This window comes from Plodia interpunctella, chromosome 21 (assembly GCF_027563975.2).
Source record: "Plodia interpunctella isolate USDA-ARS_2022_Savannah chromosome 21, ilPloInte3.2, whole genome shotgun sequence".
Taxonomy (NCBI): Eukaryota; Metazoa; Arthropoda; class Insecta; order Lepidoptera; family Pyralidae; genus Plodia; species Plodia interpunctella.
In genome coordinates this window covers 4,854,193-4,881,873 of record NC_071314.1, presented here as the reverse complement: position 1 = coordinate 4,881,873, position 27,681 = coordinate 4,854,193, and the positions used below count along the sequence as shown (strand labels likewise).

The 27,681-nt window shown below is 34.4% G+C and overlaps 1 protein-coding gene across 4 annotated transcripts in view; it reads right to left on the bottom strand.

Annotated features, from left to right (window-relative positions):
- Nucleotides 1–1,540: 1,540 nt before the first annotated feature.
- The window catches only part of Lim1 (LIM homeobox 1), a 56,636-nt gene continuing 30,495 nt past the window's right edge, over nucleotides 1,541–27,681 (bottom strand). Inside the window, exons 4-7 of one of the 4 annotated variants that reach the window (XM_053761531.1) lie at nucleotides 24,534–24,691; nucleotides 23,927–24,163; nucleotides 3,914–4,172; nucleotides 1,541–3,607 (exon numbers count right to left, since the gene is read on the bottom strand). In XM_053761531.1, the coding sequence (XP_053617506.1) occupies nucleotides 3,465–3,607; nucleotides 3,914–4,172; nucleotides 23,927–24,163; nucleotides 24,534–24,691 (797 nt within the window). In that variant the 3' untranslated portion in view covers nucleotides 1,541–3,464. Of the gene's footprint in view, nucleotides 3,620–3,913; nucleotides 4,173–23,926; nucleotides 24,164–24,533; nucleotides 24,692–27,681 lie in introns of all 4 variants that reach the window. The other 3 variants (XM_053761530.1, XM_053761528.1, XM_053761532.1) reach the window with 3 other exon arrangements.

The window sequence follows — 27,681 nt, the reverse complement described above, 5'->3', positions numbered from 1 at the left end:
ACCACGGGGACACAACTAGAACATGCTTTGAGCGTGAGAACACGACACGTGTGTGCCCTTCGTCCAAATTCCAATTTTCGTTTATGGCAGTGGGGCTGGCGCTTCACCTCTCTAGAGAAATTTTTGTTAGTCCGCAAAATAATACGAATAGTTGTAATCTTACCCGAATTCTTTGTTTTAAGTCACTGGTGGAAAACAAGAAAACTTGAGCTCAACTAGCTGTGTACACATCTGGTTGAGCTCGCGTTTTAACCTGAAATTTCCCTTTCCTGAATGTTCATTCGCTAGTCGAAATTTCAGGTTAAAACGCAAACACTATCCACGGCAAAAATGTTTGGTAACAAAGGTGAGGCAAAAACATAAAACTGTTTGGAAACAAAAAGGAGTACCTAATTATGATTTGAGGACTAGTTTATTATGTTATATGTGACTACCTGAAACTCCAATGTCATTTCAATCTGTATGACAGCAACAATGTCATTTTAAACTGTAATTTTTATCAGACTTTCTAAATTTGAGAATTTCAAAATACGATTCTACAATAGTGTATAGTTTATGCCTTGAAACTTTTATTCACAGTTGACTTAGACCCCTCACATCCCCTTCGCATACATTTTTTTTTACTTCGAAATGTTCGTAGTACCCAGGTTTTACATTACACAATTTGTTTTGGAAATAAATAATGCATTCTGCTAATAGGTTAGCTTATGTTTATTTCTGTGAGTTCTCATAGAAATATATTACTTTTTACTAGATATACATTATATTTGATTTTTATCAAAACTAGCCAAAAAAAAGGCATAATAAAAAATTATATGTAATAGCGTGTACCTACGTATATTGTGGACAAGGATTATTTAAAATTTTATTAAGTTCTGAAACTATTTTGTGTTAAAAATGATTGATATTTTCGTTTCATTTACTCATTCATATTAAATGGTGTGGTCGTGAGAGAGTACCTGGTTCAAGTCCTTCTGTTTTTAGGCCTCCAATTGCTTTCGGTGGCGGTAAAGAATGGAAATGGAATCGCTTGTGAGTGAAATTACTACATTTTTAATAATTTTTGTGGTTAAAGGTCATCATGACTGTCCGTCTGTTTCATCGAAGATTCTCGGTCAGATCTAGATAACAAATGATCTTTTTTATGTCTTAACCTGGGTCTTTAATAGGTATCTGTATCCTTTCCTTAATTTTATAATCCTTTCTTTTCTTAATATTATAAATGCGATAATAAGTTTGTTACCTCTTCACGCTCTATCTTCTCAAACAAATTTCTTGAAATTTTGCATACATGTAGTTTGAAGTGTGGAGCAGGACATAGGGTACCTTTCATCCCGGAAAAATAACTGTTCTTGTGGGAAATTTACGGAGGCGAAGTCAATGGCAAAACGTTAGTAAGCTATAAAAATGTAGTACCTTATAAACACAATTTTAGAACATACCTCTACTTTAGGGCTAACTCTCGATTTGTCTCTTTGTTTCTAAGTCCCTCGACAACCAGGAATTCGACTACAGTGGAGAGCAAAAAAGTAGTCACATATTTTCCGAATAGATTTTATTCTTACAGACAATTCCATTATATTTTTAATTAAATACTAAATACAGACAGTATGTACCGAATATTAACACTTATACTAGAGTACATACTAAATCCAGTCGCGGCCACTACATACAGTCACGTTATGTATCGTACATTAACTGTCTGATTGTTAGCTAACAGATAAAGTATTTGATAGATTTTGTTTCAAAAAATGCAAATGAATTAAAAATGATTTTTTTTTAATTTTCATTGAAAACCCAATTTAAAAAAAAGGATTTACAGAAAATGCATTATGATGAAACCACGGAGGTTTGTTATTCTAATGCAAGTTTCCATATATTAACAAGATTACTTGAAATTATAATATACCTTAAAATAGTCCCTCAAAAATGTTCTAAATTTATCCACATCGACAGGGGGTGAACAGGGGGTGAAAATATCCTAAATTGCATATAGAAAAGATAGTATGGCTGTATGATCCTATATACAATACTAGTCATAGGTAATATGAGATATATTAGTTATGAATTTAACAATAGGTTTATCAGCTGCTGCAGAAATAGTGACGCATTTAAAAACATGTATTTCTATTTTTCCATAACACAACACAACATTTTTAGTTACTTTGTATATTTTAATTACTTCAACTGTTATACGAAATAACACAGGTCTATGTACGTCATAACCCACATTATTTACATCATTTTTAAATGGTTTGTGACTGTACATAAGGCGACGTCGGAATATTATGTCAAACACAATGATCCCTATGTAATATACGCTGTTATTATGTATACTTATATACAAAGTGATTTCAAATGGATCTGAGGTATAAAGGTAATTAACAAAAATAATATCGTTGCAAATATTAATTAGTATACACAGCTAAAAATCAAATAAACTCAAAAGAAGTGAAGTTATTTCAGAAAACATATGAAAGAAGAAAAATATTTAAGTACCCTTTATCCATGCATATTCAAAATGGATCGATTAAATTTAAAGGAATCAATTCATTATTATATAGTACATAAATATCATTTTACTTTGTATTTACACATAACATATATTTACAACAATGTCTGTCTATGTACTCAGTTATACTTAACGTTAATTTATATTAATCCGACAATAACTAAAAAATATACAAAATAAAATGCTTCGTGATTGCCGGCTGCATCTTATAAAATAGGAACCAAAATATACTTACGCGATTCTTGAAGAAATTAAATAAATATCTATAATTAACTTAATAAATAGGTAATAGTTGTATATTTTAATAAATCTCTGTACAATTAATTAGTATTCACAATATGTATCGTAGTACCCTAACTGTCGCCGAAATTTGCACTGATTTAAAAGCAAAATTATAATTAACTACGAGTGATAAAGAAATAGTAGGGCAAAAAATGATTAAATGCTTCGTAGGTGTTTCTTCAAGGGCTAATTATTATGTCACATGACAATTAACTCTTCTTTTTCCAGCACCAACTCTACTAAGTGATTAAGGACAATTATTTTGCAGACGAAGTAAGAAAAATAAGTTAATGTTATGCTATATTCTTGGATTGGATGAAAGTTATTTAAAGATATAGAAATTTAAAATAGTGAGAGTAGATAATTACGATAAAAACGATGGTCAACTTAAATATGTACGATGAGTGAATTTATTTAACAGATTGGTTCCGAAAAATAACACCATTTAAACAATAAATAGAGCCTCTAAACTGTAACAAAGATTTGGACATGTTGATACAAACAGGACAGGGGGATTCTGAACAAAAAACTTAATACTATATGCACAGATTTCGACCGACGAAAAAAATCACATATACACTGCTGAGTCACATTAAAAAACACTGTTACAGTCCACTTGGTAGCCCATCGAGCCGCATCAGTCGTGGAAGTCCCGCGGCTCTGGCTTCAGCTACCACACCAGACCCTCGGGATGCAGAGGAGGTGGGGCGTCGCCGAAGGTGAACTCGGGGGACGAAGGCCGCGGCAGTACCAGGTGGTCAGGAGGCGGGAACTGCTCGGGGAACTCGCCGCCCGGCAGCGACTCCATACCGCCTGCGAAACGACCTGCTCACGTTACTAAGCGCCTGGTACTTTGAATTCATATTGTTAGGTTGACTAGTCGCGGGTCTTTGCTTCTTTTGGGTCTGACAAAATAAATTACTATATATCTAATAAAGAGCTATTGTATCTTACAACTTATTAAGATGTGATTATCTGATGTCCATATTACTGGTAACATGATATCGAAATCTAGCCTAGAATAACCTTAGTATATTGTTCTGAAATAGTATCACTAAAAAACCTCTTCTACTTGATAAAAGGAAAATTGGTCAAAATAGTCTAGAAATGTGTACCAACCTGGCTGGTTAAACGGCATCGTCGGAGGAGGGTGGAAGAAAGGCGCGTCATGGTGGAACGGCGGGCCATAGCCAAACTCGAACTTGCCATCGGCAGTCGCGAAGTACGGAAACCCCGGCGGCCCCTCCTCGAGGCCCCCTGGTGACAGGTTCATGGGGAACCCCCTCATCTTGCGCGAGGACCCGAAGAAAGGCCCCCTGCCCATCGACGTGAGTTGCTTCAGACGACGCTCCTTCGACCGCTTGTTTTGGAACCAGACCTGTCGAATAACATATGGGTTTGGTATGGTGAAAAATACGTATGAAATTACTGCGGTCTTTTAATCTATAGGGGTAGAATTTTCAATATTCGTTCCTTAGTTCTCACTTTATTATAAAGTACCTGTGTGGAAATATAAAGATTCCACGTGATTGTCCGAAACAAATTGTCTGAAATAAATAAGCTTAAATGTCATTCAATATAACACATTATATTGAATGACATTTAAGCTTATTTATTTGTAATATCGTATATTTAGGTGTATTATATATATCATGTGTGTGTATTAAGTGTCATTAGACTATATATATAAAGGCAGGCATTTATATCGTCTATACATTCATTTGATTACTTATATGGCATTTAAATATTAGTAATTAATTACAAAATAAGTAATCTTATAGAGTATATAAAAATGTTTAAACAGGCTTAACACATTTTCAAATTAGGTACTTAGAATTCCTGCAAAGATTAATTTACTATATTTTACCTGTAATAGGCTATACATAGACATAAAACCCGTGTATAATTCTATTTCACTTATCAGTAATGATAAAATTACATGCTTAAAACAGTCATTATATTTTATATTAATAATAAATTATGATAATTTTTCATAAAATCGTTACCGCCATAAAAATACCATAAATACTTATACGTAATGGTACATTTCGTAAATATTCCCTTCATTGGATTAAGATTTTCTCAGCAGCTACTAGCTGAACGTTGCATAATAATTAAGATTTTCGGTTTTTATTTTCATTATTTAATTAATGTTTTTCCTATTCTTGTTGTTGAGAAAGGCTACTGAGACCATAATTAGAATGAAGAATTTAAATATCTATAGAAATTACTTTTAACTTTCATAAAAAAACTTCATAAAATTATTCATTAGCTATGAATAAAATTGTAAACAGACATTTAGATGAGGCAATCTAATAGGATTTAGTGCTAAAGCTGTGTAGTGTATAGTGTGCTAACCTGGTTGCACCACATATCTGTGGCAGTAAATTGTACTATACTTCTATATTTACAAAGATTTGAATTGTAGAATGTTTGTAACGAATAAAGTCATAAGTATACTAGACCGGTGTTGATCACATTTGATTTATTAATTCTTTAAAACTAACTTATGATACATTTAATTTACTATGCACAAAGTCGTGGGTATATGGCACTGGACTAACTTCAATCAACACAAAAAGAAACAAACGTAGAAACATGAAATTTCGCAGAGAAGTTCGTACAGCGCAAATAAAGTAATTTTGGAGATTTCAACACTTAGGAGTTGAAATAGGGGTGCAAATTTATATGAAACACAAAATACTTTATGCCGCGGACAAAGTAATGACTTTGTCCGCGTTAGTAACTGTTAGTCTGGTAATAAAAAAAACCGGCATATGTTTGTGACGACGCCGAAACCGAAACGTTGATGTGAGGCCTTTCTTCCAATCCACGCATTATCGGCAAACAGTTCGCCAAACTTGATAGTTTCAATGTACATAGATGGTTTTTCCTTGCGGTAAAAATAAGCTCCTGTACAGACTACGCTATGTATGTCGGCATCTGTTGTGAGTTCGCCAATAGTATGGAGCCGGCATTACATATCAGTCTCGCCATTAAAAAGCGACCGCACATAAAACAGAGGGGTTTTCTGCCATTTCAACCAAAATATAAATCGTCTTTGTCGGTTTTTTACACCTGTGTGGTCACGTTATTTATTTTATGATCAACGATCATTGCCAAGTTTCCTCATATGTTTTATTCCTCCAATAGATAAGCGGCGGTTCTAGACTTGGTAATTAGATTCGTTTTGTGGCGCTTTTAAAAAGCAATCTAGATTTTATAGGCGAATTCCTACGTATATTGGTCGTCAGCGATGCAGATCTAACACTAAAATTGTAATGCCTAGGCTTTTACGATTCCTAGACTATTCGCGGCGCGGGCCCAGTATTAAAATTGGTATAAAAAGTATATTGTTGTAAATTCATGGCGCGTTACCGTTCTGTTTCTTTTGAATAACAAATTAACGAATGTACAGATAATTTTATGGCAACAAATATTGATTGGTTATCTTCTCTATCTGAAAATATTGCATATCCGGCCATATTGTGATAGCCTTTAAGTGGTTAAACGGTGAAAACAAAAAATAAATTTAAATATTTTTATGTTCCCATAAAGAGTAACCCGATTCTGTAATATTAATGTAATTTTAATGTCAATTTTCAATAAGAAAATGTACTTTAGAGCTTTATGTCTGAAATAAATAATTTATATTTTTGTCATTTATATTTATTACCGTAAGCATTGACTGAAAATTAATAGCATCTACGGTGATCGTCATCTACACATCTACGTGTCACAGTTATTCGGCCACTAGGGGACAACTAGTTCCCGGCACGATACGACTGTATCTGGATCTCAGTCAACTATGAAATGTCTATTATTATTTCCTCATTCGACGCCAGCGCAGACGGGTGATCGGTATCATTCTGAGACCATTTCATCCATTTCCGAAGACCTATTTTTGAGGGTACGGGCATGAACCGGGTACGGGTAAGATAAAATTAAAGCCAGTACTCCCAAGAACTTTATGATCCAAAGTTCAAATCATACTCGTGCCATATGAGTTTGTATACCAATCTGACTCACGTATAGTAGTTTTCATAGACCACCACTTATTTCCAGTGAAGTAAAACATTGCGAGGAAACCACAACTGCACACTGGTTGATTATTAACTTGTGTGTGAAAAGAAGTAATGACCACCTCAGCCATAAGGAATAAGACAATGAAGAAAAAGATACCTTTAATTATGAAGTGTCGATACTGTGAATTTATTATTTTGTGTCCGCATCGCGTAATTTGAATCGTGGGTTCGTGCGCGTGAGCATATCGTCTCGTGTGTACCGGCCATTATATTCGCCATGGACATAAAGTAGGCGGGTTGCCCAAAAATGTAGTGTAGTTCTGTTGGCAATGACCCACCTTCAAGCACCAAGGCTACACGAACTGGTAATTAAAATAGTTTGATGCAATTGCAGGGATTCATAAAGATATACGTTTTACTAGCAGCTTTTATTTCCTAAGAGAATAGTATCTTTTCTGGGACGAAGGTGTCCTTCTCCGTACTTCTAAATATATGTATGCAAACCTTCAAAAAGATAGGTTGAGAAAATAAAGCGTGAAGATGTAACAACAAATAACCAAACTAATTCACTGCATTTGTCATATTAGTTAGGATTGGGATTGATTTATTTGTCAGTGGTACTAGTGATACGAACTTGGGTCAATAGTAAATGGCACTAGTCCCAGATATTTAGAAAAATCAACGTATTGTTGATTCCACGTACTGACACTGAAATAAAATTAGAAAAAATAACAAAATACCATAGTTCTATACAAGTCATTCTGGACTTAACCATGAAGACAGTTTAAATGATATAAAAAAAGTTAAGAACATTTAAATTTGAAAAATGAAACGTCTCTAAAGTATAAAACATGGACAATAACATGGCCGATAGTAAAACTCACATTCTCTTGACCTTTAAGTAAGTACTTAAGTCAAACAATATGCTTAAACGTATCTGAGTACTGTAGAAAATTGTTTATCCATGGTCTGGTACCAAGGACGATGTCATCCAACAGTGAGCATCCTTTCCAATTCTACTTATTGTTTGTCATGCTTTTTACCTACATCCATAAAAAGCAATAATGAGTTAAGTACTTTTTATTTATACTTTTGACGTCATGCGATGTATTATTACATCTATTTATGAAAACAAATAATCAAATTTGTATTCAAAATTGGTTGAAAATTGTATATAGAAATATGAATTGATGAATCTGAGAGTACATTTTTGCGCAATATACAAGAATAGTTTTAAAAAATATTCTTCCTTCACACTGGCTGAAAATAAAACAGTGCACCGTTACGAGAAATGAGTGTGCATAAAATTCGAAAAAAAAAGAATAGAAAATAAATAGCAGGGTCATTCTTGGTCACGCGTGAGGCTAGGCCCCGCTGCGCGCGCATCGTTTGATCGTGCCGCGCGCCCCCTGCGCCAACGCATACATTTGCACAGAAAACACATTTACAACCTGTTGTAAACCCGAATGATCCAATTCTCTCGACTCTATGATTTTGATTAATGGCTAATTTTAATCGAATAGTCTTTTGTCGTGCCCGAGCTTAGATCCTATTTGTATAATATCAGAAGCAATGACTATGGTAACTATCTATGTAATAAATCATAAAACGTTTTCGCAAATAAATGATATATTTTAACAGAGTATGAGTAGATTTTTTTTATGTATCTATATTTTAGTAGTCGTAGAATCGAAAAGAATTGAAAGTGCTTTTTATCTTCTTATACCATATTGCACAAAAAATATAAACGAAAAATTTGATTCCTTGTGACACTCGAACATGATTCTTTGCTAATGATCACGGTACTACCTCAATCTATCAATCAAACTGATCATAACTTAAAAAACATAAAGATCTATGCAGAAAAAAATAAAAGATTTCAAACGGCCGAAATATTTGTACCTCTGACTTTTAAGTGGCATTACCAGTAGATAATTGTTGTAATATTTATAACAGTAGCAACCTTGATAACTCTAGTAAAAGTTAAAGAACACATAGAAGGGTAACTTGGATTGTTTTGTACTATAATCATGTCATAGATTTTTGAAAGATTTTAGCGAATTGTTAATACAGAAACTCGATTATTGGTTAAAGATAATATAACATACTTTATAAATCTTAAAGTTCTAGCATGAGAAATCATTGAAAGCAGTGTTAAACTTAGTTGTGAATAATATTTGGTACCTAATAATATTTTGGAAATCAATAAATTAACACAAAAGTCTATGTTAAGATTATTTTTCAATTTATTGATTCTCAATTATTCGCAAAAATACAGTTCACTAATCTCTTAGGGTGAGTTGCACCGTCAAATTTGACGTTGATTTGACGTTTAGGCAAAATGGCGTACATTTCGTTTTTCTGCTCACTTTAAAGTTAATGTCAAAGTTGAAGGTGCAACACAGCCATAATAGACTGTATTGTTGCGTAGTCTGCTTTGTACAGTTTTTATTTTATGCACGATACCTTTGGTCTATATAAACGGTCAAATTGACGTGTTCCGTTACTTAATGCCGAGACATTAGTTTTATTACTTAATAGCCATCATCGAAGAAATCGACAGAAACGAGACAGGAATTTTGTAAACATTTTGATGGTCGCTTACGAAATTGGTTATAAGGAGGACGTCTGCATTTAAAACAATTACAATATTACGTTATGTGAAATGCATGTACGACATAAATTAAGGAATATAATCGGAGACGCTGAATTTTATCATATTGAGGTTATTGATTTTAGGCTAAGTACCTAATTTTCAAGAATAGACTCCAAGCCATGAGCACGACGTGCCGCAGACGAAGGGCTACGATCACTGAAAATAACAACGTGGCCGATTTTGTGTCTATATATTACCGCGCGGCTTCATGGCGCGGTCTCTAAAAGAATATTAGACGTCAATAATCAACTATCCGTTCTATATGATCATCTTTGTTTTCATTGTATAATTTCAATAAGTTTCAATTTACCGTATTCAAAATTGCGAATTTGATTTGTAGCTTTGTTTTTAAATTGCATTTACTAAACTAAAGCGGACGCTGAGATACCAAATGGCTTCTACACACTATCGGCGAATTCTAAACAGATGGCGACGCGAATCAACGTACATTGCATAGTGTGTATACGCTAAAGTTAGCCGAATGTTTGGCGATAATGTGTAGCTGGCATAAGGTGTATCCATAGCATCAGAGTGCGGACGATTCCCAGGACAGTCGCTCGACGGGGCGCCCTACGAACAAGCCGCGTGGTGTTAAACACTATATTTCATGCGTCCACCGCCGCGAGGGGCCATTCTCTTACCGTAACACTGACGCCTCGAAATATCATAAAATCACAGTATTAACTGCCTAACATCCGACTGAGTTGTCATTTTGATTGCTTTACGAAATTCGTATTAAATCGACGCAAAAATACTATTGAAATAATACTCTGGCGCCGCCGCCGCTAGATCGCATTGTTTTATTGCTGTTATTAAAGGCAACGTTATTAATAATTAACGATGAAGTTTAATGTTAGCTGCCGACGTTTTTACGAGTAGATTTTACGAAATGGTGGAGGTCTTGCGATAGTTACTGTCATAATGTAAAGTGTTGGTAGGTGTTGATGTGCGTTTTCTTTACGCAGTCGTGTATTTACCGACGGGCTCAATAGATTGAAGCCTAGTGCGTTGAATTTTAAGGAGCGATGAAAGAAAAAACAGAATAAGAAAAAAAAGAATGCGGTATAAAGACTTAATGGAATTAATAGTCTAGAAACTGACCCTTTTGACACAGTTTAACTTCAAAGCAAGAGTCTATACTTTATCTTTGCTTTGCATGAGACTATATGAGGTCACACGCACCCAAATTATGAATATAAAAATGTCACAAATAGTAGTAGGGGCGACGAAAATTGAATAGCCCACCGAAGGTATAATTTCTAATTCGCCGCTGTCTTTACGGCATGTTGGATTTTCGATTGTGAGCGGGAATCGCCCAAGCGGCTGACATAAAGGGATGATTAATAAGAGTTGGTGTAGGACATTGTTCTGGCCTCAGAATAAATAACGATGGACTACCTGCCGCCAGCGCCCCCCAGCGCTAATGAGAGGGCATTATGGTCTGGATACACGCTCCGATTGTAGAAAATGTCGAAAAAAAACATACTGATTTTTTATTTTTTTTACTCTATGAAATATGGTTCAGTGTGAGTTTTCAAACTATTTAAGTCAAAATCGAATAATTTCAATTCTATTTTCTTGAAAATAGAAATGAGAGCACTAAACAAGTACGAAAATATTACAACAACGCAATTTCAATTTATGTCAAACTTCATACAGTTTAAAAACCTAACATTGAAAAGACACATGAATATTTGAATAACACTGACGTTTATCCCAGCCAACCAAAGCTTGCGACATCCGGGCATTGTACCAAAATAGAACATTATAATCTGACGACTAAGGTGAACTAGTAATTTTGGTTTGGAGCGTTGAGAGCGGCTCTGCAGGAGGCCGGCACCCTACCGGCAGCCGCACAATATATGTACCTATAATACCTACGAAACAGTTGTGCTGACCGATTTTTTTGTTTCCATTTTTCGTTCCGCCATAAACATTATTGTACTCGCCATATGGGACGTGAACGCGAATTTTGGACACCCTAGCCGCCTGTTTAATATTGATGAGTATTATCAACTTATCGCAATTTTGCTTAACATTTCATAAATTGCAGCAGTTTGAAAAATAAATCAATAAGGCTAAATAAAGTAGTTTCTTTACAAATTACTGGCAATAAAGAATGTTGGAAGCTTTCGTCGCGAAAAAATAAAACAGTGACGTTGAAATTTCGAAAAAGGAACATGATGTAAGATGGCGTCGCTGAAGACACGACCACACCGCACGCGCACCTCATGCGCCATCTACGTCCAATTGGCGTAGCGCTTGAGAGAGTAAATAAATTGTTTCCTCGCAAATTTCTACAATATTATTTTCTTTGATGTTATTCATTTAAAATTCTTTAGCTTTCCTCTTTTATTGCTTTCGTAAAATTATTTATGAAGGTGTTTAATTACCTATATATTAAAATAGTTAATATTGCGCTTTCCTAATTATTTTTAGCTATACTAAGCAAATAAGAAGCTATGTTTAAGTTGCTATTGTTGTACAACAAAATGATATAAACAACAGCAGAATTCACAGATGAAAAACACACAAACGTCAAAGCAAGACGTGTTCCAAAAAGCATAAATTTTATAAGCTAATGAATTAACCGACTTAAAACGTTTTCACGGTCAATAAAAGCGAAAAATCTCCGTTTTCGAATTCTATTATTACAAAATCGTGATTGAGGCCGATTTGATACCTTGCCTACCTACTGCTAGGCAGGTACAGCCAACAGCACATCAGTCTATACATTCATTACATACATTATATTGGCCGATTGAAAACTTACTTGTAACTGGCATCATAGAATTTATATTTTTCAAAACGAATTTTTTAAAATCCCTGCAACTCATTGGTCTCGTTATATCAATCTAAATTTAAAAAGTGTGTTCGTTCTGCTAAATTTACTTAACAGCAGATTCTCTCGGTGATTTCAATTTGTGACTTGTCTTATTTTAGTTAATTAGATGTTCGTTGCGATGATGTGGAATTTTCAGATTTATTTTTAGATCGCATTATAAATTATTTTGGTTTTTTAAATTAGTTTGTTTAAGTACACTGTAAAATACTCAAGCATATGTTTGGATATGTATTTCTATCGGCTTTTAGGTAAATATGTAATAGGTAAGGTGTAATGTAATACAGTAAACGAATAGGTACATAAATGATTACTCAATAATAATCGTATAGTACACAATAGTGTTCATAAAACATGACCCATTTATTTCCATAACAAGATTCTATTTTTAATTTCAGATAATTTAAATTACCAGGCTTCCCCGCCAATCCACGTGTTTAAAATTCGAACTTATCAGTACATTGGTGATAACGCTCCGGCAGGTGATTGGTCACGCTTTTCAAAATGGCGGATCTTAATTCGTATGTGTTTTACTGTTGCACATATCGATTTAACGACCTCTGATAGCTTATCGTGCTGTAAAAGAAATAATACTTAAAAGGAAATAGGCTGGTTTTAAAAATCGTGTTTTTCTTTTAAATTATTATTTTTTAATAAAAGTGCAGTAAAAGAGGAAATTCATATGCAAATATTTAGGATAAATGTAAGAAAATTATTATTTTTTATTTCGCCCTCCTCGTATTATGCGCCTATGAATTTAACGCCGAATCCGTCAGCCACCAGTCGACGAAGTCATTTTGTATAGAAAATCTTTCGTACGTAAAAGTAACTATTAATTTTTCATTTAAATTTAAAAGTTTTAGTTGCCCTTTGCATTCTCGAAAAAAAACACTTATCTTAATTACTGTGATCCTCCAAAGTTAAGATAAACAGGTACAATAAGATACACATAGTATTATAATTGAAGCTCTAATTACATACATTTACAATATAAACACTTTCCTACAAAAGTTATTACTACTAACTAACAGATGACAAAAAGTGTGGAAATCAGGAATTTGTCATACCAACCACGGATGAGAGTAACAAAGAGTTTTTGTGATTGTACTACACCACCTACTACCGCTTCCGTAAGTTTTTGTTGCCGTCCTTTTCTGTTTGAGAAAATACAATCACAGTTAAAGGCGTAGACAGAGAAAAGTATAGACTTCGTCATTATTTCGCTCATAAAAGAAAGATAAATGCATGTTAGAAATACACGAGAAAAACAGGACAGATTGCTAATATTTTTTAATCGAGTGTTGTTTAATTGTTATTGCAGCACTAAAACTGTAAAGTTTTATTCACGTAGCCTAAAGGCATCTGACTCGACATGACTTTTACGACTACTTATCGTCTAGTTCTAGTGGTAAGTAGTCGCCATAACATTTGTTAACTAAACAGTCAACCAGGGTGCAAGTTTCCTCACGATTCCTCAGTTTCTGCAAAACATATTGAAATAATAAAATGTTGACAGAAAAAAGAGAATATTTTTCTCTTTGAGTTCAAAGAATATTTCGAAAATTTTGTCACCAACACGTATTGACATCTAAAGTCTAGTGAAAATGCACCATATAAGAGGCATGTTCAAAGAATATCTTATGATACTATGAAGACGCCTGTCCTCTACCGTCACGGTCAAGTGGAGACCTCCGAGATGACGTCATGACCTCCATCGCTTCCTGGTGTACATTCAACTTCAGGTTACCCCCCATGGACTTCTGTGAGGCGGTAACAGAGGCGTTGCAATGAACAGTAACATGTGTTGTTGCCTGTACATTTACTATTGTAGTATGACCCGGCAGGTGATACGCCAATTTTGTTCCAAGAAGTGATGGTACAGTTAAAAAACATTACCTACCTGATTCAAAGTTAGGTGTTCACTCTAGTCGATAATTTATCAGCAAGTGTCTGAATAAAATTTGGCAAGAATTATTTATGAATTCTAAGTTTGAAAAACAATCGGAGAAAGCCATTAAAAAAAATTACAAATCTACCGCAAATAACCAACAGCGGTCAATTGAGCGTATTGCTATCAAATCAACGCCAATGTTGTCACGTCGCCGCAAGCCGAGAAAGCCTTCAACGTGATCCATTTGGGAATCCTGCTTCAGGTCAACGAACTATGTCAACTAAATCAAAAGTAGTTTCTAGTTAAATGTAATTTTTGCCAAACTTTATTGTCGTCAAAGATTTGCTGCATTCAACGCGTGATAAAAAATTACGTCCGTGCAACAAACCTTTGAGGAGTTCCCTAGTCGGGGACCGATCCTGGGTGCACCATCTCATGATTGTAATGATAATGGTATTGTCATAGAAACTAAAGAGACGTGGAAAATTTCAATGGACAAGCGGAAGTAGGTAAAATTTTACTTGCAAGATTTGATTGCAGACAAACTTCAGGACAGGTGACACACTAAATAAAAGCATGTAATATTGAATACTTGATCTTTCTAACTACGACTATATGAACCCAACTGAAAATAAGCCGGAATTAATATCGATAAATTACAACATTTTCCTGAAAATACAGTCAACGTTATTTATAGGTTGTAATTACACAAAGTGTGTGCTCAGAAAATGGACATACAAATTGCTAACGGGCAACAGGTTAATCAAAATATTTCAAAATATAGGAATCGGGTCGTGTTCAGGCTTTTCATACATTATAGACTTTACAGGTATTACCCCTCCTTCTTCAAATCCTTGTAAACATAATCAGATCACTTTATTAAACAATGTATTATGTATACAAGGAGAACTGACAAATAATAATGTAATATAGGTATGTGATAGAACGATATTGTTATTGAATTTGTATTTAATTTAAAAACATACCATAAAAATGTTTCGCATCGACGAAAGTAATTATGAATACTTAATCTGATTTGCTTTTATGAAGACTATGTTCAAGCAAATGTTGTCATAAATCCCAGATCTTATAACCCAATCAAGCTCATTTAGCTTCACTGTTGTAGCCTATGTACTGACTGCGTAAGGCTTAACATTATCATATTCTTTACAAAAAAATATTTTTTTTTATTATTTGGAATTTTATGGTGTAGCACTGTCACATAATATGAGCGATAGCTCTGTATCCTATTTAATTTGTAGCTTAAGCAAAATTAATTTGCTATAACGCCAGCTACTCTAGGAACTGGTGGCAGAGTATATAATAAATCATATCAGTCGTAGGCCGCTATGATGGATGACTCAAACATACGTTTACATATAAACCTAGGGCTGTAAATCTTACTCGAAGTGCTTAGAAAACAATCAATTTTACTTTTGTCTGTTACCGTCAAATGAAATGACGAATGAACAATAGATACTTCGAAGTGATAGCCAGCGCTTCAGGTTTACAGAAATTAAATATTTTTTAATTCGTATATTCATGTTTATAAATTTTTCAAAATTTATATTAGGGCAACCCTGATATATTGATAGAGATGCATTTTTTGTACTTGTGTATCTTTTTACCTGTGTTCACCACAGATTGTAATGAATCATAGATCAATTATAAAACACTAGTTTTGTATGTTACACGGCATAAGACTTTCGTCTTATAGGATTTTACGATCTTTGTCGGATAAATTGAGAATTTAGTTCTAGTTAATTCAGTGTTTTTTTAATTATATGTTAATATTGAATCCGGTGATAATATTAATCTATCGAATGTCGATTCTACTAATGTTAGCTCTTATTAATTTAAGAACCACTATTGAAATATTATAACGATTTATCATTAATAAACACCCTTTCGTAATAATCTTCTTCCTCTGTCTCAAATAAAACTACAGTTTGTCAAGAAAGTGAAGATTTTAAACAAACTAGTTTTTTTGTCGTTGCAATACCAAATAAAATGGTCAAGATTTGTTGATAAAAACCTAGTGTTGACCATATCTCTTCATTCTTTATTAAATCTGAATATATATTGAGACTAAAATTGAAATTACTATTGAAATTATTTTTCTCTGATTTGGGGTATAAAACTTAAACTGAATAATCATTCTCTCTCTCTCTCTCTCTCGGCTACATTCTCTGCCGGAGAAGCAAAGCTAATATTCATTACGATACTAGTGACCTCAAAATAGATAGTATCTTTAGTCAAAAATTTCACGAGTAAATGACAATTTTTAAAACACTCTTTGCGTTCATGAAGAAATTTAACTAAGTACTAAAATCAGTACCTATCCTAATGATTTAGGTTTAGCTGAAAAGACAGACAGCCAACATTCTTGTTCCTTCATTCCATAAAATACATTGTGTAAAGAACAAACAGGTGCTCTTAAGTGACTTAAAAAGTTCACTCATATTATCCAATGATGTGTTGACAGGTTACATGAATTTATTATTGCCTTGCAACGATATTCATAAGTCGTATCGCAAAAAGTTAACAGGATAATAATGTTTCTCTAGAAACACCAATAGAAATATAATAGAGGTAAAATTATTTTAACTTTGCGATATAAATTAAAGCAAGTTTAATGATAATTTTCGAATTATTTCGACAACAAGGATTATGTCGAGCCGCCGAGAAGTTAATTAATCTCGGAAATTATTTTCTTGAAAAAAAAAACAGTTCTCTGAAATAAATCTCGTGGGAAATTTCTCCAGGATTTCGGTGACAATTCCTGAAAGTTTTCACAAGATACGCTAATACCTTTATAGCTTATACAGCATTATTTTTAAATAGCTCTTGCTGTCAACTCACGTATAAACAAGATAAATTTAGAATTGTAGTATAAATTAATGCAAAAATATACTGTCCCCCTACTGTAATACAAATGTAAATTAAGTGCCATTGATAATTCAAGCCGAGTCAACATCTGACTTGTTTTCGCAATAAATATTCCTTATGTAACAATTGTTTATTTTTAATACCTACGTGAATATGGGTATAAGAAAAATTTATAAGACAAGAGCCGAATTGACTGATGGCAGGCCTAGGGCGATCAGGCATTAAGCCCTACGCAATATTAATGTGCCACATTCTCACCCAGGGCAATAAAATAAATGATGTTATTTTTTGTCCGCGCGGGGTGCTTTTGTCCCTCTGTGTACGGCGCGTCGGCAACTTTGCGTCTCTTTGTGTCCGCCGCACAGTGGGCCCGCGGGACGTCTTCAAGACAAAACATTGTAGGCGCCGCTCTCAATTTTTTCTAATCCTAAAAAAGATTTCGCAATGCACCCATACGAGTATTATATGACGCGGCTTTTTGTCATAATTAATAATTTATTGCTTTCGTCAACGCGCCTTTGTTGGGCCGCACCTGCGTGCATCTATCGCAAGGTGCTTCTGTCTTACAGATAATATATCATAAAGTTCATGTTTGAGCCGTCTACAAAAAGCTTTGAAAAAAGCAAACGCACTATTGAGAATTGTAATCCCGAAGTTACGCTGTGTTTTTAACTCGTCAGTACCGTTGTGCCATCGGAATGAAGATAGGCCGAGTTTTAATTCTTTAAAAAACTACGACAGACAGGTTATTTTCCGGCGCAATCGACCATAACACCGCAGCCGCACCGAAGGCAAGATATTTCATGGGGTTTAATGCACAATAAACGCACTAAACGTCATCTTTTGATGCAAATCCCGCTATGCGCAGTACACTCAACATTTTTACGAGAATTGACACGAAATGCGCCGGTAAAATATCTATTTTATTGTTCCTTCATGCATACGCCGCGCCGTTGTTTTAATAATGACGATTAAAATTAAGAATTTATAGCAATAAGCCCGCCATTTTAGATAAAGTGCGGATTCGACGGCGTGCGATTCGGACAAATGATCGGCATAATCGTTACTGCATACATTTCACGTGCAATGACACCGGCCGATTGCCCGCGTCCGAATAAGGTACTACTTACGTAAATTCGAAAATATTGTGTTTTCGCTTCTCAAATCCAGATAACATAATATTTTAATGCCCGCTTAATAACTTTTAATTTTTTAAAGTTTTAGTTCAAATCGACGTAAAACAATACTTCATCTCAAAACATAAATACTAGGGCCGATGAATTAAAAGGATGGAACAGACGATCGTAAAACTTCGGCTCGGTTTGGATGCGTTCGCGTTGTAAAGCTGCGGTCACACAAGCTCTTACCCATTTGCCTCATAACTCGTGGAAGTTATAGTATTTGGGGCAGTTCAAAGTGGCCGGCGGGTATTAAAAAATGAGATATGGGCGTGCGACCGTCCGATATACGGCTCATTCAACTCCGATCTCCGCTCTGACGTTTCATCTTGCGACTCCGTTTTAATTGACAGGTTTATTTTATTGCGTACGTCGTTGTGAGCACTGGCCATAAAGATTTATCAAATATTCAAAATAAGAATTCAGCCAGTGGCAAATGCATCCCTCACTGACCATAGACAACAAACGCGCGCCAACTAATGACCACAGACAAGTAAGTATGCGCATTAAGGCGGCCACACATGACAGATGCCATTAATCAGGGCGAGTCGCGTCGGTAGCCACTGGTGACATAATAACATGTTCGCAACTACGCTGACAAACACTTTTTATCGCAGAGCTATCAATCAACCAGTGACACAAGCTTCCGTGTGGGAATTACTTTCTCGATGGTACTTCATCTATAATTATAAAAACGTATTCAAAATACACTCTTAGACTTTATTGCTGGAATCTTAATAAAATAATAATTGAATGAATTAGATTCCCATAATAATGTGTAAATAAGCGATGCAACAGTAATGTTGACGAGGCAGATATTATGCATATAAATATATCTTAACTGGAAAGTTTTCATGTAAATAAATTACCCTTTTGCATAGAAGTTACGGTGATTATAAAATGGTATTAAAATACTGTCTCTGAGCGATGTTATTTTTTTTTAAATAGTAATACTTAATGTATTACTAGTAAATTAATATGGTAGCTGTCAACAGATCCACTTGATTCAACTCGAAGTCATTATCATTAATGACATAAAATTGAAGTAAGTGAAAATTAAAGGTAAAGATATGAAGGCTGATAAATATTTAAGAGTTATCGTTTTTAAGCCTTAGTCTAATTAATAATGATTAATAGTTGCTCTAAAATTATAAATGTTAATTGAGAAACCTCGGTGAATATATTTCCATTTTGGAGTAATTTGTAAATAGACAATGATGACTTCGATGACATGTTACATCAAAGTTAATATAATATTTACGTAGTACATAGTAATATAATATTTACGTCAAAATAACACATTTCTTATTAAAACTACGCAAGTATGACATTTTTAAAGACCTATCAATACATTGTTTGTATTTTTGTTTTGACATTTGGTTGACACCAAAATCTATATGCAACGCGTACGTCAATTGGCCGCAACGTTAGTACAAATTATTTGGTTTATTAACTGTGTGTCGTGGCCTTTATAGCAATTTGAACTGTCATCGTTGAAATTTGGCGCGAAATGAAAAATGGTTCTCGACTTGACAATTTGATCGAGTGATGTTAAATAGCTTCGCACCGTCCAGTTGAAATCACTAGATTTGTTGAGAACTAAGCAGTATCATAGTATATCTAACGATCAGTATAATTGTATTTAAATTAATGGACATTAATTAGATCATTATGCAATAAGATTTTTGGAGTACATATTTTAATTTATTAGGTTTGATGAAAGCATAGACTTTTGTGAATGTTAAAGTTAAATATTAGATTTGTTTAATAAATGTTAGTTTTAATTTCTTAAAATTCTTAGATTAAAATAGATACATACCTATATAAGTATTACCTTTATTTTCTCCAACAGCAGTTTATTAATAAAGACGAGTGCTAAGGTTCGTTGAAAACCCTGATTAGACACTATTCGAAACGTCAAAATAAAATATGAGCTAAATAAGGGCATGGCGTGCGATGACAGGGCTGTCACGCAGTAGAAATGACGATATATGAACTTATTAAAATATTTCGTGTCTTTTTTTCTTGTTTCGCGCTCGAGTGACATGACATCGCGTTATGTGTTTTCGAGGTGGTGTTTATTTACACTCGTTCCTTCCGATTTATAATTAATTTCTAAAATATACTTTGCTATTTAAAACATCTGAAGTGCTTGAGGAAAATGAACCTTAAAATAATATAATTTACAACTGATTGAAGGGCATTTGTTTGTAGGGCTAAAAAGTGCCTGTGAAGGTCTAATGTCTGAATAAATGATTTGATTTTGATTTGTTGAGTTGAATTCGTTAAATTTTACAGTACAGTACAGTCAGTCAAATTTTTTGTTCTAAAGTTTTGCCTGTGGATAAATATATCTTTCCAAATAGTATTATTCAAATAAAATTTATGTAGAATATAAGTAAGTACTTATAATATTAAGTTTCTTTATTTTCATTAAGAAGTAAACTCTAAAGATTTCTAGCTAAGAGTTTTTACGATCGTGAAACTCTCGTAGACGACGACGACAACGACCACCGATTACAACATGGTTAATTTATAACACGTGAGGAGTTATCGTTGCGTGCTTTGATGCCTCCATTCTACACCCAGGAATGTAGAAAAGAGGCCGCTTCGGCTTCCTCAAACAGAAAATCGTTCACACGAACCGGTGCTAACTAGTTAAATCCCGAAAAAAAAACATTTTACAGTTATTCTACGCCACATGTGGTGGCACAAACATTTGACACGCGCGATCTGGCGGGACTTGACAAATGTGCACAAAAAAAAGTTGTTTATGAACCCACTTAGCATACTTGACATTGTTTTTCAACAGGGAGTAATATTACTCAATAACTTACTGGTGTAAACATGGCGATAGGTACTCATTTTTTTCACTTGTAAGTTTGTGAACTTATGTTCTAAAGTATTTCTCAAATATTCGTCATGTAGTGATAAACCTTAAAACAAATAGCAATCCAAAAGAGATTGTAAAAACTTGACGCAGTCATTGTTTTTCGCGATTCGCTACAGACTATTTAGATCAGTTCTGTGATATAGTTTGCTTACGATTTGAAGGCAATAAAAACTGTCAAATTTCCTAATTAATTCATTACTTCATAGCAAAAATGTTAGTACGGCGTTTACAAACACTCCGACGCAGTGTGGTAAAAAAACGTTATGGTTTTTCGTTCGGAAACCGGGTGCAACAAAAACTGAAACAAAGAGGAAGGAGCGCAAAAAGCGTGACGGACAGACGGACGGATCTCTTAGCAGACATCTGTTGCTGAGGCGGTGGTGTGGAGAATTGCGTGATCCATGTGTTAGATTGGGTTAGAATTTCGGGAATCGATCAGTGACTAAGATTTAAAACAGGATAAAACCACATAGTATAAACTAAGAATACAGCATTTTTTCAAGGTAATATTTGATAAGGTTTTGATCAGATAAATGTTAATGGTTACAAATTATAATTTGCCTTAAGTTATAAATGCAAACATAACGCACAGTAAACTTTCGTTAAATAAAACGAAAAACATAGGCTCAATTAGATCTGTGTTATTGTAGTTTAATGGATAAATAGAGAAAATCCTATTTAATTTACAGATAGAAAATAAATGAATCACAAATGTTTTGTTCTGACAAAATATTGCCATAGAGAAATGCGTTCGTTAATTAGGACATTTGTCACGTCGACACGGCGACGCGGCGCGGCGGCGTTCCCGAACGGATGCGCGCGAGATTCAATTTGCGGAGCATTCGGCGGCCGCCATGATTGAGCATACGCCATTTGTAACGGTTACCGAAGGTTATGCGTGTGATGAATAGAGGTTTTGTTCAAATCAATTTTATGCTAAAATTATGACCGTAGAAGTTGACGTGGACATAATTTTTATCCATAAATTGGCGTCACGCCATTTAGCCGATAGTTGCCAGTAATGAACTAAGCTTAGTTTATGATATTTTAAATGCAGAAATTGTAAAAAATATTGATGCTTTTTGTTGGACGTCTAAGAATTTTTCAATTTCAGCTCGGAACATTTTAATTGATTGCTCTGATTGATTCAAGTCAATTTTATGAAATTGAAAATATTTAAAAAATTAATTTTCATGCTACAAATTGAAATGAAATTAATGCGTCTAGACGATATAATTTTGCTTTGATTTTGATTCAAAATTAGATACAGTTGAATAAATAGCATATTCATGATTCTCGGACCTAAAACTTTAGAATTTAGACAATAAATTATGAACACAGCTTTGGAAACATTCACATTCTATTTAAACTCCATTATACAACTTAAAAGCTAACTAGGTGCAAGTATATATTATATGGAAGTCACAAGTTATTACTGGAATAGTTTTTATGCTTGCGAGAAAAGGAAAATAATATATCATTTGAAACCAGAGTTCATAAATAATATCTGTCTGCTGTAGTCTGTTAGGGATAAATATTTTATCGCATAATATAATAATATCTTACTTTCCTATAGTTCAATAAATATTGATCCGGAGTAAACTTCAAGAATCGAAGACATCTCGGTCATAAATAAATTTAATAGAGAAATGTGAAATGAATGTCCATTCAAATCTGCTTCTGACACTGCACAATAATAAGATTTCGAATTCATCTGTACTGAGAAAAGCAATAATTTTGGCCTAATCGATTTATAACTCGATTCAGCACCATTCGATCGATCGTTCCAATTGACAATAAAAATAATTCCACACCTTTTATACATACCTTCACGGGCGCATAGCAATTGAGGGAATTAAAAAGAGATTCCGTTCACGACACATACTTACAGTACATGTAAGTGGCGTACCTAGGAATAGCCATATTAGTCATGTTGTCATGAGCTCTTGTGCAAAAAATGTTTGGGGGCCCACTAAATGAAACCATGTGTTAAAAACAACCCTTAACGTCGAAAAGAACTGTAGCTCCATTATAGCTAAGCTTTGTAAGATTATATATGAAATGATAAGTGCGTGACAAGAAAAAAATCGGTGGCCAGGTTTTAGGGGCCCCTGAGCTTGTATGCACCTGTGCACGGCGTCGTCTACTCCGGTAGCTACACCACATGCAAGTAATAAAATCAATGATACGCGAGATTTCAAATGGTTTTAACAACTTTTTATTTAGGTATATATATTTCGAACGAGATTGAATCGATTTTCGCGAATCGGTTCATGGTATTTTTATGTAGATACTTACACATTTAATGTATCACATATGTAGTAAGCATCGATTTTATTTCGCTAAATCATATGACAGAATTCATGCTAGTAATTTAAAAAAATATGGCTATAAATATATACGTGTTGTCTATTACAATCTATGTAACCTCCTATTACTAATACTATCTCAATATTTCTCAATCTATAGCAGTTTACCGTTTTTTTTATTACAGACCAAGGGTCATGGCGTGGTACATTGCGTAGTTTGTATGAGATATTTAATTTACCGCAAAAAACCAGCAATCTCTGTTGAAAATGGCAAAATTTGGCGTACCTACTGCTTGCCGACAGCTGACATAAGATGCAAATCAAATCGCTGACATAAGATCAAATTATCGTCGTCGCGTAGAAATACATGTTTAAGTTATTGTATGATGGATAGAGTAATTTAACATATGGTTGACTGTACTTATATAAACAAAAAACGCTCAACATACCTGTATAACCCTCATTGGCAATCCGGTTTCTTTAGCCAGCTGCTCCCGTATGTGCCTCGTTGGCTTCGGGGTCTGCGAGAACGCAGACTTCAGTATTTCCAACTGCTTCGCTTTTATGGTAGTCCTGGGCCCTCTCCTCTTGGAGCCCCCGTTGCCATCGTCTGGAGATTTGTTCTCGGCCTGCGAGTCTCGAGTCTCCGGATCTCCGTCCAGGGAGCCCTGGGAGAAGAAGAACAACTGAATGGGACTATGTGAACGCGCGGGATGGTCGAAGAGGTGTGATGGTAGATGTTACCTAATGGTCTAGTGTGGCTTGTGGTTCCGCCCTAGTATAGGACCATTCGAAATCCTCCCGTGGATGTCGTACGAGGCGACTAAGGGCATAGCCATATGGCAGCTGACAGGCAATAATAGCATACCCAAAAATATAATAAAACCATAATAAATTATACATTAATTCCATAGAACACGCTATCTATTGGTGAAAACCATACACAACTCTTTCCCGTAGTTTTAGAGTTTATCACGTTCATACAGACCAACCGACGCGTTAAGGGACTTCTTTTTACAATAGGTATGTAAGGATAAACAATCTAGAAGTACCAACCTGATCCTCCGAGTCCTCATGAGGCTTCGTGTCCCCGTTATGGGACAGCTCCGAGTGTAGCGCGGGGTGCGGCGCGTGCGCAGGACTGCTTGAGTTGTTTGTGGTCCTGGATTCATCTTCTTCTTCTTCATCGGAACCGGAGCCTAGCAGGGAGTCTGCTGCGGAAGAATAAATGTGGTGACTCATCATGGTATTTTACATAGTAGAACTAAAATAAAAACATTTTTTTTATATGGGCTAAAGGATCCCACTCTGTCCGGCTAGTAGGTACCTAACTCTTCCAATTCAACACAATGGCGCACTGTGATTGGTTAGCTACGTCTCACTGCGAATTGACTCGATCGTGAGATGTAAATAGCAAAGTCGCACAACGCACACAGGACACTATACGAAAAATTCATTTTCTTGCAATAACCCTTTAAAATAGGCGAAAAATTGACTTATCAAAAAGCAATCGCACGACCCACGTCGAGTTTAACTAAATAAAAATGTAATTTAAGGGCGCGCGCCCCAAAGAAACGGGAAGAGAAAGAATTAGCCGCAAAAACAATTACTTATGTTACAGGGAGACTGTGCGCCTACTATTTGCTCTTGAAAAACACTCGAAAGCATAATCGAATAATTGTTTTTTTTTTTCATAGCGATCCATCTCATACTCGCTTGAGTAAAAACACAATAATTTATACATTAAGCATTCCTCAGGAATCACACTATCTATTTGTGAAAACCACACGAATAAATACATACCGCAGTTTTTGAACTTTTATTTATAATATTTAAGGATTTTATTTAGAAAACTGTCATACTTAGTTAATGACGCTTCGTAAAAACTGTTGGATATTTGTTGATTGTTAACACCTAACTCGAATCGGTACCTAACTGTGAATGGTGACTAAAAATAAGATTTTTATGCGAAGGCGTCTAATCCCTTCTATGATATTTCTAAAAACTACTAAAAGATGTCCATTTAAATAAAATCCTCCTAAGGAGATTTTTAACAACGTAGACACTTGACAATGAATAAATAACCTAATCCTATTGTCTTCATACACTTCACAAAAAACTATTTGAATGCGACTAGAGATTAAGCTGCTTAAAATAAGTAGGTAGTTTTTAAAAATTCGAAAATAAATACAACTCATAGTGAATTTTAACAATAACAACACTTTTTACATTCCATCAAGTCAAGACAACACTAAAAAATTCCCACAATGGAGACAAATCCATCTAGGTTTTATCTCAACTGACAAATATTCGATTAAACTGTCAACTGACAAATATCATTTAATCGGTAAAACAGTGTTTTCAGTTCAGTTATAATATTACTTACTGATGCTGATATGAGTCGAGAAATAAACTTGTGACGAAATTTCACGAGATATTCGCGGGATCGTGAATAAATGGTAGGGGTGCAAAAACCGTTTAAGTTCGGCAAACATTGGGGTCGGAGTTATAAAATATTTGCAACAGTAGGGAATCGAGCCGTGGTAGAGTGGACTCTTGAATACTATCCCAATGTGCCAATGAGTATTACTAAATATTATACCAGTTGTAATCTTTTATGCGAGGGTTTTATGCAGTAGGTACGTATGTATGTACTAAGTAGATGATCAAATGTGACTGTATAATTCCCTGATAATTGAAGGTTATTACCTACCTAGGTTAGTTTAATTATTTGTATGTGAAAGCAACACGATTTAAGATTAGTTTTTGTGCTAAATCACATATGTACTTTTCAGTACCTCAAATCGTTAAGAGGAAAGTTATTTTTGTATTTATATGTATCAATTTATTATATTAAATATTCATTCCTTCCTATATCATAGGCCACAAAGAAGACAAAGCGTGTGTGACACGTGTAGTATAAAAAAATATGCACTTATTAAAAAAAAACGCACCAACACATAAATATAGCGGAACAAAAACACAGATTAAAAATACATTATAAAAATTGATCATCGGCAAACTTCAGCATGTGTGCAAAGAAGTTTTGAGCTTGGCCCCGGGGTAAGTTGGGGTGAATTGCATACATCTGCTGTTGAGCACTTGTATATAAAGATCGTGAAGTAATACATGGACATTAAGGACAATCAACTATGTCACTGCAAAGCGGAATTTAGCTCAATGCTTTATGATCATGCTATATATTATTTTTGATGATGATTGCTGTGTTAAATTTACATACAAAAAATTTCAAGCTATCGGTCGCATCATGTCTAATTCTTGATAAACTAATGCATGTTTCTTTTTGGAAGATCTCCTTTTTTTGTAGATTTTATATAAATGTAAAACAGACTAGAATTTATTTAGGTCTGGTTGAATCAACACACCTAAGTGCTAGAGAATTTTATCCCCGAACAGAGGAGTGTTATTCCGTGTTGTAAATTTTACGTGTATTCTATATCTCAAACGGATGAATCAAACTTTGGATAGTAGTAGCATTTAGTAGCAGTTAGTAGGACATTTACTATTCGTAAAATGTCCTAGGCATAATAAAGATCTGGGTTGTGTTATTAATATGATTTAGGTACCTAGACTCTACAAGTCTAATATTTGCTAAATTTCATTACGTAACACCATTTCGTTACGTACCAACAAAAATACTTATTTAGCCCTTAAATATATTTTTTGTCGACATCCCTCCATCCCTGTTGATGAGTGTAACAGCCCCAATAATGAGATTGCCGGGACTTGACTTATATTAATTGTTGCGAGGTTTTCTGACTTGCGTTTCCTGAATCGGTTGCAAGTCATGGTTAGGAAACTACTTATGAAGGGGATCTATTCTTACCACATAATATTTGCCGTAAAGATATATAGAAATATATTTCTGGAAATTATGATGTAGATTTCATATTTTAATTAACATTATTTTAATTAACGCACGTTTTCACATTCTAAGATCATATACAAAATCTCCCATTAGATATATCTTTGCATTAGGTTAGAATAACAGAGATAAAAAATAGAGTGTTTTTAAAGCTTTTGCATAGTTTGTTTTGTTGCACCTGTCTTTCCTTATTATCTATCAGAAATTAAAGTTACTTAATTATTATATAGATACTTGACATATTTAGTCCTAATATTGGTTGCTTTAGGGTTTGTGTATATTTAGTTTTTAGTGCAAAAGTAGGTTTTACCTATATTC